Below are 14764 nucleotides of genomic sequence, written 5' to 3' on the forward strand. Positions count from 1 at the left end.
GTATCAGGAAAATATTCAAAACAATATTCAAATCCTTTTCACTTTGCTTGTGTTACCAAATTTGTGGCAACAGATATTGATCATAGTTTCACTTTCTCAGGAAAAATAGATATACAGTATGAAAAGAAGATATGAATATACTTAGTATTAAAATAAATGAGATGCTGGTTAGAAATTGCTACTGAGAAAGTGTCATGGGGACTTGAATTGCTGTAGCTTATCAGAGACAGCACATCCAAAAAAAAAAAAAAAAACCCAAATAAATGAGGCAGAAACTTTTGAAGTTCCTTCTGTAAATCACTGCAGCAACCCACCATCAATACTCTCTCTGAGGATCCTTTTCTGAACTAACAAAACTTTTAAATCCAGTACATTACCTGAACATCAAATTACATAAAATAACAACCATATTTAACTTTAAAAGCCTGCAGCAGAGATGAAATGTTTTCCAGACAATCTGCCGAGTTGTAAAAGAGCAATCAGGAACAGCGAGGATGTTCAGTAAAGTAAAAACAGGTTGTACCAGTTGTCTCACCGTCACATCAGATTTAAAAAAAAAAAATAAAAATAAAAATCTGGAGTTGAGCCAAAAAACTGCTGTGTGATTTGTTCTAAAACATGAGGGTTGATATAAGTAAAACAAAAAAAGATGCCTGTTGCAAAACACAGTCTGCCTTTGACAGACAGACCCAGGCTGACTCCAGACACTGCAGAGTGCTATGGCTGCATGGGTCATTATGCAGCTGTGCAAGCCACATGACTGACATTCTTATCCTTTATTACCTGCATTCTCCTAGTTACAGTAAAGTATGCTCCAGCATTGTATGTATGTACATTTAACAAAAACCTCCAATAAAGATGTAAACTGCTCAGAAATAATATGGGCAAAGCATTTTATAATAATTAGATGAAACTCTGAGGGACAAATGGTCAGATTTAACCAGGTAAAAGTTAGCAAAAGTGACATTTTAAGGTTAAAAAAAACTATGGGGGAAACAAGTCACTCATTTTATCCATAAACAAATGACATGAAAGCAGAAGGTGAAGTGGAAAAGGTTCATATCTGAAATGACAACATAGGTCATCAATGACTCAAAAAAGTAACAGTATTTGTAAAAACCACAGCCGAAGTGAAACACGAGGAAAGTCTGCGATTCCGGTTTTATGAGAATTATAAATGTGGCTGTACAAGGCGTACATGCAAGTGTGGTCATGGTTGTCATGGAATTCCGGTCCTGTGAGAAAGTCACACGATGGCTAATGCAGTAGAAATGAAGAAGTAAAAGCTTGCAGTGAAAATGCTTCCCCATAACTGGGAAAGTCCTTTTCTCCTCTGTATCAGTCTTTATTGTGATGTGAGGACTTCCGTGGTGTAAGATACAGCTCAGTCTCTGAGTAGGCCCAACTTCTTGAGAGCCTCGTGGCGGTTCTGGCCGTTCTCTGAGCGAGGGCTGATTAGCACGCTGATGCCTTGCGATCGAGGCAGTTTGGCAGACTCTCTGGAGTGTGGGAAGACATTTTGGGCAGACAAAGTCTTCTGAGAGTCTGGCTCTTTGCTCGTGGCATGGCCTGCCTGCAAGTCTTCCCCCTTGGCATGGGAAAAATCTTTCCCACTCCCCAGAGAGGAGGGACGTGGCCGATTGTTACGCAGCTGCCTGGGGCTTTGATCGCCACCGATGCCCTCATCAGCCTGTATTGAACTTTGACGAGCCAAATAAGTACTTAGATTAAAACTGGAGCGCTCCCGGGTGGCTGACTTGATGCCAGTGGCTTTTGGAGGGGTCAGCTGCTTGACCAGTGCAGGAGGGGTAGAAGGAGGGGTTTTAATGGGGGTCTTTGTCACATTTTTGACAGCAGGTAGTTCATTATGTGAAGGGCCAGCTTGGTCTTTAAAAGCTGCTGGCACTGGGAGCACATCAGAAACCTGAATGGGAGGACCTGATGGCAATGCCATCGTAGGGGATTCAGGCTGGAGGGGGACATTGGCAGGAGGTGGGCTGTTTACAGGGGTGTAACATGGTGGTGCATAAGGAGTTGCTGGGCTGACTGGAGGGGAGGAAGCAGCCCATGACCATCTGTTTTTGGAAGGAAGTTTAGGGCTCAGGGAAGGGCTGACATCCTCTTCATTGCTTTTAAGTAGTCCAAGCTTTCGAAGAGCCTCAATTCGGACCCTCTGAGGGTCCAACAACACCCTGTCACTGCTGAGGGGGACTGAATGTCCTGAATTTCTAACACAGCCAGCTGCTGCTGTCTTATGTGACTTCAAAATAATGTTGGGTGGAAACTTCTTTGGCTTTGGAGCCACAGCAGGTGGATATCTAGACTCCAAAACCCCAGCAGGATCCGAGGAAGTGACTGGGAGAAGTTTGGTCGGAGGATCTTCGGTCACAGAGGAGCTCTCAGACGTTTTCTGGAAAGGATCTTCTGCATGTAGCAAAAAATCTGTTGCTTCTGGCTGCGTGATTTCTGTAGGAAGAGGAACATCTTCCACTTCTTCTGGATGAGAAGGAGAGATGGGTTCATCCATGAAGTCAGAGGGAGGAGGGATTATATCCACATCAATCTCAGAGGTCTCTGTGCACAGTCCAGGGCAGGGTTGTGTATTTGCTAAACTCTTAGCATCGCTCTCATCACTTAAGGCTAAACCCAACACCTCCGAGGGGTCCACTGAAGACTGAATTATATCCCCAGGAGCTGATCTGGAAGCTGTAGGATCAGGCTGAGCCACCAGGTCCTCTGCAGCAGCAGATAACGGTTCAGATGTCTGATTAACAGGGTTTTGCTTAGTTTCCCCAGCAATGGGTACTGATGCAGGTGCAGAATCTGGTGCGTCTCGAATAGGTGGCAAAGATACTCCAAGTGCAGATGTCAAACTGGAAGTATCTAATGAAAAAATACAAAACAAAACAAAAAACCTTTTATAACTTATAAATTATTATGTAATCTCTCATCTTAATGCAGAATATTGTTGTACAATGTACAATGACAATAAAGTTCTAAGCTCTATTCTAATATGCATGACTGAGAAACACGAGCAGCAAAGAAAGCATGAAAGACAGGAGCATACTGTTTCCTCTCGTCTGATCCATTCCCTTCTTTAACCAAGCTTCTGGCTCGTCGTTAGATAGGCCGCTGTCCTCCTGCATTTCCAGTGCCTCAATAGTTTCTTCCAGGTACATCAGACACGCTCTCTCCTCTGCAGATAGGTGCTCCATGCTGTCATCACTCTACACATGAAATAATAATAATTCAAATAAAGTTCCATCATTTACAGATACAGGAAAAAAACAAAGATTTCACTCAATTTAATCTCAGAAAACATTGTTCAAACAGATGCAGTAGAATAATGGATGACTAACTATAACACTGTTGTGTTAGCTGAAATGTAACTTTCACTCCCACTCATCGCCCCACATTTAACCCCCTCACACTGTCTGTAAATGCATGTCACATACAGACACACCAATTTTGGTTCCCTTATTTTCATTTTTGAACAAACAGAATGTTCTCACATGCGCTATGACTACTCAGTGTGTCCATGGGTTGTTACATAACAGACAAGTGACATGAGATCTACGGCAGCACTCACGTAGCCAGAGTTCATGCTGATTACACTGTCGCAGCTTCCTGCACTGTCCATATTGCTCAAAGATTCCATGGCAACGCCCCCTGGCCACGTGCCACTCTTCGACATGAGTGCTGGACCTGCGCTTCACAGTCCTCTTAGTAGAACAAATCTCACAGAAGACCAGTGTGGGAAGGAATCTAAAAGGTTAAGTAGAAAATACATGAAGGTAAAAAAAACAAAAACAAAACAAAAAAGAAATACAGTAATAACATTAGTAACACTTTGGGAATCAATATGTTTAATTCTTTAAAAAGTTCATTTCTTCAAATGATAAACATGAAAATAATATCTCATAAAACAGTCAGAAGGAAAAATTATTTTTCCTTTAAGAAACAAAAATACCATAAATTAGAACTAACCGTTAAATGATCTTCATACATTTCTCCAAACAGGAACCAAATCGCAGTCACAATAATATATTGAGCATAATTACATATGCTAATTGGGTTATTAAAGTGAGATAATGTTTGAACTTGTCAACATTTATTTACATTCAAGAAACAGCCTACACTAAAATGAAGCATCAACAGGAGGGTGGATGGCTGTAAAATGATAAATCATTTCATGAATTAACCATTTATTACTCTCAATATATTTCACATTGGATATTATTTATAAACCAATTTTGAAGAACTAACAGAAAGAACAAAAGTCATTTCAAAGTTTAATGTTGCAAATGTTAAATCTTTGACTCCTCTAAACACCCACTTGTCTCCTCAAACAAGCATGTTATCAAAGCTTATCACTATGTGATTCACTATATTCACTGTGAAGTTTAAAGACAAAATCCAGACACCTGGGAATTATTTGGCTACATGGAACAAACTCCTTGGTCAATCTCACTCTGAACAGCCTCTGTGGGGTCGTAGTTGTGACACTGAGGTTTCTTACTGACAGTACGCCATCTTACTCTTTCTTCTCCAGGTAGTTTTTGCACAGCTTATATGTACAGTTGAGTTTGCAAGTATGACACAGCAAGATAAGAGTTTCCACCCTGCGGCTAAACATGCTTATTTACAATTCCCCCCTGTGGGGGTAACACGCTGCAGAATCAGGCTCGGTCAAATACGGATATATCTCAGCTTGCTTCAGTCTTGTTTCAGGGAGGTAAATGTGAGATCATTACAGAAACCCTACCGTGCAAGCCTACCGACTGAAGCTGTTTACGGAGTTTTGTTTCAGATACTACAATTATGAATGTGACATTCATTTGAGCACCCATCTGAGGAGCACGGAACAACATTTGTGCAGATTAAAAAACAGAAACTTTAACCAGCTGTGTAGCTTTACATGGAGCAGCTGTTCTAAATGAGCTAAATGTTTTAGCTTCAGAAAAAGCTGCTTTTTTTAAGTGATTTCAGCAGCAAGGAGCAGAGGAATGTATCATTATAAGAAGTTAATGCTGTAAATACAATCAAAATTCAGTGAATAGGGTGCTTTTTTTTTTTTAAAGTATAACAGCATTCAAGGGTGAAAAATCTTTTGACATATTCTAAATCTTGTAAAATCAGTGCGCAGACTGTCGACGTGCTCCGCAGCACTGCAATGTGTTGTTGTACCTCCTGCTTGTTACTCCATGTTCACATTACTACCAACAGGTCAGGCATGAGAAACCTAAAATAGAATCAGTATTACTCATTTAGCACAAATATGTCACTGTAACATTCTCATTATAAGGCGTTTGGAGTAAAAACAAACTGGGCGGAAATTCACGCACAAGACCACACTGTACATTAAACTTCTCATAAATATAAAGTCCTTCTGTCCTCTTAAGAGTTTAAAATGCAAGATGCCACAGGCAAATGTCATCAACTACAAGGAAAACAGCGAGACAAACAACCTGCTGCATGACTTATTCCGAGCAGCAGCTGCAGCCATTTTCAGGCGTGTTCTGCAAAGCTGTGCAAAAATAACTTCATTGTTCTCTTATCTCAGGGAACATTTGATCAAACGTGCGAGTTGCAGGAGTAGACGGCAACTTTGTGTACATTTGTGACTAAATCTACAACTTAAAATGCATATCAGTAGAGTAAGAAAATAATATGCCCCAAATCAGTCTGCTCAAATCTGCGCAGAAGCCTTTTAAATATGAATAATAATGTTTATAGAAATCTTCCCTCAGGTATATTTAGGTCTGTAGATACTGTCAAGTACACTGGGGTCACCTAGTCAGTCTCTTCTGAGAATTTAATGTTTTTTATTCATAACCTAAGGGGATTTTCATTCCCAGAGTATACCGACATACAGCAGACCCTGAAGGTATTTCAACAGTAATAACTATCCGAGGAGCAAAAATAAGAGTGCATAAATGATTCAGTGTTCCTCCACAAAAGTTTCATACCTGAAGTGTAATGACAAAAGAACTTCGAAATTCAGTTCAAAAGTAATATAAAGAAACTGTAACAAAATGTCTGACCTATCTATGATCCAGAATAAGGATTTGTTTTCCATGTGGAAACTCCCCACCATAAACACATAAAATATGAACTGACAAAGAACAATCTACTTCTGACAGGGATGTGAACAGTTTCTCTTCTCAGATTCTTGCAAGAGGCTATTTTTACTCTTCTATGAGAGGAAGCACTCATTTGACATCCCCGTAGATCATCACAGTTGGACATCATCTCCCCTAAAAGTGCAGACACCTGCAGTATAATAAGAATATCAAGCTGTCTGCAAGAGAAATCTTCTTTATGGGAATGATTGTTATTGGTTTCAAAGCAACAGATGAGAGCAGCTTCTTCTAAAAGAAAAAAAAGTATTTAAAACATTATTTCGAAGAAACACATTGACTAATATCTTCATTTTGCTGCCAGATCCACTTGTGTTAAGATTGTGTTTGAGTATTAAAGTATAAGACTGGTATGCAAGTAACAGGTTGCTCCGTACTGGAATATACATTCCAGCCTGAAAATGGAAAAAAGTTTCAGATTGCTAACACGAACACTTCACAAAGACAATTGGGGAAAAACCTGATCATCAACGCCCACATTAATGTGTTTTCGGAAAACAAAAGCTGGTTGACAAAACATGGACCAGCCTTCTTGTGAAAGCTTCAATAACGGCTAATTACCGTCCCTCCCATTACGGGCCCTTTTTCAGATCAGCAGAGCAAGAGAAAACCATCCAAGCCAACACCTCTTGAACTTGAACAAGGCAGCAAACCTGCAGGACAGCAGTGGAAAAGCACACTACACCCACAGCTGATTCAGACTCGATGGTGACAGGAATGTCACTTTGCTTGCTTTCTCAGGTTCAGCCAAGCTGGAGTGGCTGTACACTGTGCTTGGGCAGAGCAGGTACAACACTTTAATGCTCTTTAATGCCAGAACACCTGCCGTTAGTGAGCCACACTTATTAGAAACCCAGAAAACCATCATTTATCCTCTTTGATGGCAAATTACAGTGTGTTAGGACATCTGACATCTAAAAAATGTGAAGCATGTGTTCAAAGGCAGAAAGGCAGCTTGAACTGGTTTAATGATTTACAATAAACAAAATTTCATGGCCGGCATCTGGTTGAGCAACTCACAACCCGCTGATGTGCAAAGAAATATTTCATTAATGTTTAGCTTAGTAATTTATTCTAAAACGTTTACTGGCTTCAGAAGTTTAGTATTTGCACTTTTTCTGACTCAGCTTGCACAAACAACATAAATGTATGATTCATGTATTGTTTTATCCCTGCAGCAGAGTGAAGGCTTTAACAAAAGAAAACATATTTCTAATGTTGGTGCAGTCCTAAAATGAAACAAACAGGGTGATAATTTAGTGTCAAACTTCACTTCAATACGAGGAAACGCTTTAATTATTAAATATTTACCTTTTACTAGATGAGTACAACTAAAGTAAAGCTTTAGATAACTTACCAGGTATGATGTTAGAGGAAATCTCTTCTATTCCCAGCCGTTTGTACACACACAGTCCATGGCAGAGATGCCCCTTTGTTTCTTTCGACTGTGCTGCGATATTCCTGGAAGTCGAACCACCGCGACCGACACGGGAACAGGTATGAAATACTTGCGAACAGGTGAGCTCAACAGCTTCCAGGCTTGTTTGCAAGGGACCAATCAGAGAGCGCCTGCCTGACACGTTTCTAGGGAAACAGTACCATCTGACCAATCCGAAAAGTGTTTATTTATGCCGCCCCAAAGATTTCATACGATTAAAAAAAAAACATTAAGTATTTATTTTTCACAATAACTTGTTTTATTTTACTGCCATATCTCACAATTATAAGACAACAGCTCACACTAATGCAGCTACACACGACTAAACTTTATTTCCAGTGAACAAACGTTAAACTAAAGCACATTAAGCATTAGTTATTGGTGAATGCACAGGTTTGCGGTCACATTTATGTCGAGATGGGCCTGAATGTTTTCTCTGAACACTTTTGGAAAATTGATATTTCCAGAAGTTTTCCTGATTAAATAAAGTTGTTTTGTTTGTTTTTAAGGGAAAAAAAGACCAAAGTGTGACAAAAAAAAAGGCATGTGTGGCTTCAAAAAAGTTAAAACAAAGAAAAAAAAACACTTTAGTTATCAGAAATTATTTAATGCTTCTGGATTAATTGAACATGAAGAACTATGAAATAGCAAGATGCATGATATTTGATTTACCTGAAGGTACACAAAAAGAGTGATTGATCCAGTAATCATTAGGGTGCTCTATGAGATGAAAACAAGACTATAATACTGGACCACTGTTCAGGATTAGTAAAAAGTTTTAATGCTGCTCACTGGCTGGTTCAGAGCCAATCCAGATTTGTCCTTTAGAGACGAGTCAATCTGATCAAACATGTTTTCTAACTCATCATATGATTGATTAATAATTTAACCTTTAGATCTGTTCAGTAGTTTTTCTTTAGAAATGACTAAAGATCTTAATAATGATTGAAACAACATACCACTGGGGGGGTCTCACATGTAACCCCCTACCCCCCAGGCACTTCTTAATTAACTTATCATTGGTGAACTCAAGTTAATCATAATGTAAAGATCAATTAGCAGTATCAATTTGTTACCTGGTGATGAAATTTATTGTAACACCTCTGAAAAATAAAAAGTCTATAACATTTTCTTTAGTTTGCAGGATTAGCTTTGTTATCATGCAACACTTGGATGACAAGCTGGAGAAATGTCAAATACCTACTAACGTCAGCTTGGTTCTGGAGAAAATAAAACCAAACTGGCCCTTATTTAATGCCACAGTGCAACACATGGTGCCTGCTGTGAGCAGCTGCAGAAAAGATAAGCTCATCATCAGTGTCTGAATATAAAATTCTCTGGTTTATGATCCATATTTATTGTTAATCACCTGTCAGTTTCAGCACAGTACGTCTTTTCCAGGAACAGCAGCACACGTCAGTGATGTGTGTTGTGGCCACTGATAAATGTAAATTCACATCCTAGTCATCAAACAACTTCACCTCATGGTTTTATTGCGGACCACTGATGTCACTTTATACCTGCAGGCACATAAAAATACATAATGCAAACGTCATTTGTTCAAGAAATAATTTCACTGTTAGAGTCAAGCTTATACTTTATTTACCCTTAATGTTTAATAGGTTATATAGAGGCAGGCAGTATATGACATTTTCTAATTAATAGCTAATTCCGTGTATCTTGTTATTCAGTGACAATAAAGATGTTATTCTATAAAATCTATCAGCACTGCAAAGTGAGCTGAATTTGTTTTTCATCTTTTCCAAATCTCGTGTTTAGACCTCATTTCAACCCCCAAAGAAACTGAACTTAATCCATTAAAATATGCAAATGTTACACAACTCATCCCTGACATTTTCCAATGTATTTGAATTACAGCCACAGTCATTTACCACTGTTGACTCATTTCCCCTCATGACAAAGATAAGAAAGCCTGACATGGTCCAAAGAAGAGCTGGACTCATTTAAAAAAAAAAAAAAAAAGTACAATATTTGAATTAACCTCAGCTGATAAAAGCAAACAAGCACAGAGTCAACTCAACTTGAAGCGTCTTTACTAATCATGTTGTGCCTGTTTGCTCCAATATTCCTGCAGCAGACTGACAGAAGAGCTGTCATTTACTAACCTTCTTTATCAGCTATGGCTGCTCACACCTGAACCCCCCTCGGCAGAAAGAAGACTGAAATTAATGCAAATGGCAAACATTTTTCATCCTTGTCAAGTTTGCCCTCACACAAATGGAGAAATCCAAAGACATCAACACACAGCGACAGAAACAACAAATCAACGATGGATGAACAAATAAAGATTCAGCAGGGATGTCAATTCTAACGGCAACATTTATTAGTTGTACAGTTATGAAAAATAATCATAAAAAAAGACTGGAAGCCCAAGATTATTTACAATCTTTTATCTGAAGTGAGGTCCCTCGCTTGAGTCAATCTCAGCCTTTTTTTTTTTTTTCTTTCTTTTTAAATCACAAGGTGTTTATTCACGATATGTTCATTTTATAAGACATAGTCCTTTTCTCTCTTTTTTTTTTGACAAACGTCAAAAATTACATAGTTACATACATACATACATATATATATATATATATATATATATATATATATATATATATAAAAACAGAAATCATTCAAGTATCAAAATACAGACCGCTAGAATCATGTACAATTTAATTCTCATCAGTTTTCATAAGATTAGTACCAAAATGTCTCCTGATCCTTGGCAATGTGCAAAAGCAGAACAGGACCAGGCTGATGGCTGAAGGTGCAGACACCGGCGGGCTCGAGACGGTGCGCCAGTGTGTCACCGTACTGGCCGGATAACGTACCACATATACAACAGCTAAATGAAAACTGACTTGACTACATACCCCAGATACACAATGGTGGAACTGACAGTACCATTAACAGTCAACATACTGGGAGTTAGCTAGCGAAACATGCTGTGCCCTATTGGTCTGTTCTGCAGCTAAAATCTAAAGTCGTACCAGCCTGCATGGCAGGTTTGGTGAATAATCTTGTCAGGATTAGGTGAAAATAAAAAAATTAAAAAAATAAGGAAGGGAGGAACAAAAGAGGGAGCTGCAGTGAATCCCATGTAATCCAGTTCCAACATTAGGACACTGTCCAATAAAATAATAAAACCTATTAAAAACAAACAAAAAAAAAAAACTCAACAACTTTCAGGACAAATTGAAGCCGTGGATATTATTATAATAAAATAGTCTTTGTAGTGTTGAGTTTTGTTGTTTTCTCCCATGCAGGATAACACGCCTCATCTACCACATCTATGTAAGCTGATAAATCATGAGGAGAAACTCCAATGTTTGGATACAGGAAGAAGAGTGCCAGAAAAATAAAACCGTGTTCCTTATTTTTGCCACTTCCTCTTTAAACGCGAGTTCTGCTTTGAAACCTGCATCTACATTTCCTCAAACAGTAAACATGAACTCTCTGTGAGGGAGGCCACGAGTCATATCTCAGAGAAAAAGACAGAGAATAAACACATCCAGCTCTCACATTGCTCTCTGACGGACAGGACCCTGAACATTGGTGTGTGTGTGTGTGTGTGTGTGTGTGTGTGTGTGTGTGTGTGTGTGTGGGTATGAAGAGATCAGGAGAGCTGAGGGGGAGTGTGGACATTGTCTTCGTCTCGGGGTCCCTGGGTTAACATGGTGAAGTGTAAGATGATGACATAATCTGCTGGGAAATGGGTCGCTTTTTTGGGAGGAGAAGAAGAAGGGGGTTGTTTGAACCCACCATCCCAGCAGCCGTCTATCAGGGCTCATTCCTGTCCTGTCTCACTGACTGGGAGGAGACACAGTGTTCAGCTACAGGGAAGGGACACACAGACACATACACACACAAAGCAGTGAGGTTAAAATGAATGAAAAAAAAAAACAAAAAACAGTGAAATAATAAAATACAATAACAAAGATGCCGCCCCATACTAATGATGAACTATTTTTCCCCAACAGCAGTTTAATATTAACCTGGTATCATTGGCAAAACAAACAACCAAACGCAAAGGCAATGCTGAGAGGACGAACATACAAGGCATTTGTTGTTAAAAGAAGAAGAAGAACAATGAGAAAATGCACTTATTCTTACACACATGGAGATTTGGTAAAAGTGCTTAGTCATAGTTAGTTCACTCCAGAAGAAGCATTAGTTTTAGATGCTGTTACTCTGATAGATGCACAGATGAGTACAGCAGTATGTTTGAGCTGTCTGTCATCTGGAGCGGCAAAAGATCTTATCATCCTTTGTGCCCTCTTTTATTTCCATCCGAGAAGGAAGGACATCGTCATCACAGTGCTAAGATGTTAGCCCGGTTTGGCTTGCAGCAGGCAGATAACAGGTAAAAAAAAAAATGAAAACACTCTCTCACTTAAATGCTGTGTGCAACCTCTCAACCACCTGCATCCCACTGAACTGAAACAGTCTGCTAAAGTCTGGTTGATGCATAGAAATACAGGCACAGCTCCAGTTTCCTCAGGAAACATGTCCATCCAGGTAGAGGATGTGTGCAGCAGGGTCGCTCTTGGCTGCTGCTAATCAGATTCTGTCAGCGCTCGGAAGAGTCAGGAGGTGAAAGATCAAAGTGAAAAGCCTCAGAGCGGCCGTCGCCTAATACAGCAGGAAAGAAAAGAGCTGATCACCGAGAGCACACAGTGGAAAGGCTAAAAGTTGAGTGGAAAATAAGGGAAGCAGTGAAGACAAGAGTCGAGTAAACACACAAGGTGAACGGAGGAGGTGGGGGGCAGTTTCAGAGTGGTTGATGCCAGCTATAAAGGATCTGAAAAGGTGGAGAGATTGCACTGACAGCCGATAAAGGGTGCAGAAGTGGTGGGGTGACGTTAGGAAGGAGCAACTGCAGTGGTTAAATGTCAGAGGTGGACGGCTGGAAGGAGGCGGGGAGGGAGTGCAGAGGTCCAGAAAGGGGCTGAGTCACAGTGAAAGGCACACAGAAGGAAGGGAGGGAGGAAAGATGAGTCCAGGCCCAGGAGGAGGAAGAGGAGTGGTCCTTTCAGAAAATAGTGGTCTCATACTTAGTGCTGATAGTTCGCTTGGACTCCTTGGGGTCAACCAGCCACGTGGCACTGCTCGGGGACTGAGAATCCCCCTCCTGCTCCACCATGTCCCCCTGTAAAATAGATAAACAACATCATAATCTGCCTCTGATTGGCGACTTTTAGCCTTTAAGTTTAATTAAGCTTTTCACAAACATTCACATCCCATCCGATGTCACTTCAGTAAAAATCCCAGTATACACATGGGTAATCAATTTGCCTGCAGGCTGTGATGGTTTGGTTTGACATTCATCTAAAATACACCGTCAAAGCTCCATGGCAACCTCACAGATCAGCTGTAATAACATAATTATCTATTACTACTAGATGGGCAGTTTTTGTGTACTTCTCACAGTCATTAGGTTTTATTTTATTCATTTACTTTAATAACAATGCTTTCTTTTAAACCTGTAAGAATAATCTTGACATCTAGAAGTATTTAGATCTTTTTCTCTCTCTAGGCTGCATTCAAATGCCCCACATGGCTTTATTCCCAGCACTCAACTCCTGCATGCCAAAAACACATTTAGCCCATTGACACTTTGCTATTTGATTTGATTATGTAATCAAGCAGCTAAGAATGTGTTCCTCATGCCAGATGCCATCTCTGATAAACCCTTCACAGGGTAGAATCTAGCTTCTCAGGAATGGTACATATGAAACTGTGTGAAACAGCTGTTGTTGGTCTGCACACCCACCTGCTGTAGAAGCACTCAGCCATGAAGAATATTTTACTCACGACATCTTTGAGCAGCTAATCTGCCCAAAGCTTTTATACTCCTAAACTAAATACAAACACACACGCACACACACATATATATATATATATATATATATATATATATATATATATATATATATATATATATATATATATATATATATACTCACAAAAAGTTAGGGATATTTGGCTTTCAGGTGAAATTTATGGAAAATGCAATATGTTCATGCTACAGTGATATATCATAAAAGTAAGACATTTAAGGAGAAGGATGCACTACTGATTTCCTCATCTCAAAAAATTCATTCAACACAAAAGGTAACAACAATGGTAGTTACACCACAACAAAGTATTTGAACGTCTCAATATCTCGTCATGTGCCCTTGAGCATCAATCACAGCTTGACAACGACGTCTCATGCTGTTCACAAGGCAACTTATTGCGTGCTGAGGCATGGCATCCCACTCTTCTTGAAGGGCAGCCCTCAGGTCATTGAGGTTCTGGGGTGCAGGGTTTCGAGCCTCTACACGACGGCTCAGCTGATCCCACAGGTTTTCAATGGGATTCAGGTCTGGAGAGAGTGCAGGCTGTTCCATTTGAGGTACACCAGTCTCCAACAGCCGTTCCCTGATGATGCGGCCTCGATGAGCAGGAGCATTGTCGTCCATGAAGATGAAATTAGGCCTGTGCTGTTCATGTAGGGGCACAATCACTGGATTAATGATGTTATTCAGGTAGTATGGGCTTGTCACTGTACCATTCACAAAGTGTAGGGCAGTTCTGTACCAAGTGGACACCCCTGCCCACACTGTAACACCGCCACCACCAAAAGCTCGCCTAGTGACAAGAGTGGCTGATGCATAGCGCTCTCCCTGACGTCTCCAACATCGTTGCCGAACATCATTTCTGCTCAGTGTGAATCGACTTTCATCAGAGAACAGCACTGAGGCCCACTGGTTCCTCGTCCAGCGTAAATGCTCCCTGGCCCATGCAAGACGATGATGCCTGTGCCTGGTGGTGTGGTCCAGTACCCGTGCAGGTCGTCTAGCACGCAGACCACGCTGATGTAAACGGTTTCGAATGGTCTGACGTGACACTTGGGTGCCTCTCACCTCTCTTAAACGTGCCTGGAGTTGAGTGGCATTCATCATCCGGTTTCTCAGGGCAGTGTTCACAATGTAGCGGTCATCAGCACGGGATGTGGCCAAAGGACGTCCACTTCTAGGCCTTTCTGTGACTCTTCCAGTCTCTCCATATCTCTGTTGCAACCTGCTGATGACACTCTGTGACACTCCAAGCTCAGTGGCCACTTCTGTCTGAGAACGTCCTGTTTGAAGCATCGCAATGGCAAGGGACTGTTGTTCCATTGTTAGGTGTCGTCTTG

The 14764-nt window shown here is 40.4% G+C and overlaps 2 protein-coding genes across 8 annotated transcripts in view; both read right to left on the reverse strand.

Annotated features, from left to right (window-relative positions):
- Window positions 1–1197: 1197 nt before the first annotated feature.
- On the reverse strand, window positions 1198–3704 carry LOC306754536 (specifically androgen-regulated gene protein). The gene is made up of 3 exons (XM_079238554.1): window positions 3590–3704; window positions 3068–3227; window positions 1198–2736 (listed from the first exon to the last, which is right to left on the reverse strand). The coding sequence occupies exons 1-3, from the start codon at window positions 3692–3694 to the stop codon at window positions 1385–1387; spliced, it is 1617 nt and encodes a 538-aa protein (XP_079094680.1). The 5' UTR covers window positions 3695–3704; the 3' UTR covers window positions 1198–1384.
- Window positions 3705–9898: 6194 nt separating this feature from the next.
- LOC306755104 (ankyrin repeat and SAM domain-containing protein 1A) overlaps window positions 9899–14764 on the reverse strand; it is a gene marked incomplete at its 5' end in the record, with an annotated part of 63958 nt that continues 59092 nt past the window's right edge. For 5 of the 7 annotated variants that reach the window (XM_079239365.1, XM_079239362.1, XM_079239364.1 and 2 more), the window contains one exon: window positions 9899–12733. In XM_079239365.1, coding sequence (XP_079095491.1) covers window positions 12617–12733 — 117 coding nt within the window. In that variant the 3' untranslated portion in view covers window positions 9899–12616. The remainder of the gene's footprint in view (window positions 12734–14764) is intronic. The other 2 variants (XM_079239366.1, XM_079239363.1) reach the window with 1 other exon arrangement.

Source organism: Telmatherina bonti, assembly GCF_933228915.1.
Source record: "Telmatherina bonti genome assembly, chromosome: 4".
Lineage (NCBI taxonomy): Eukaryota > Metazoa > Chordata > Actinopteri > Atheriniformes > Telmatherinidae > Telmatherina > Telmatherina bonti.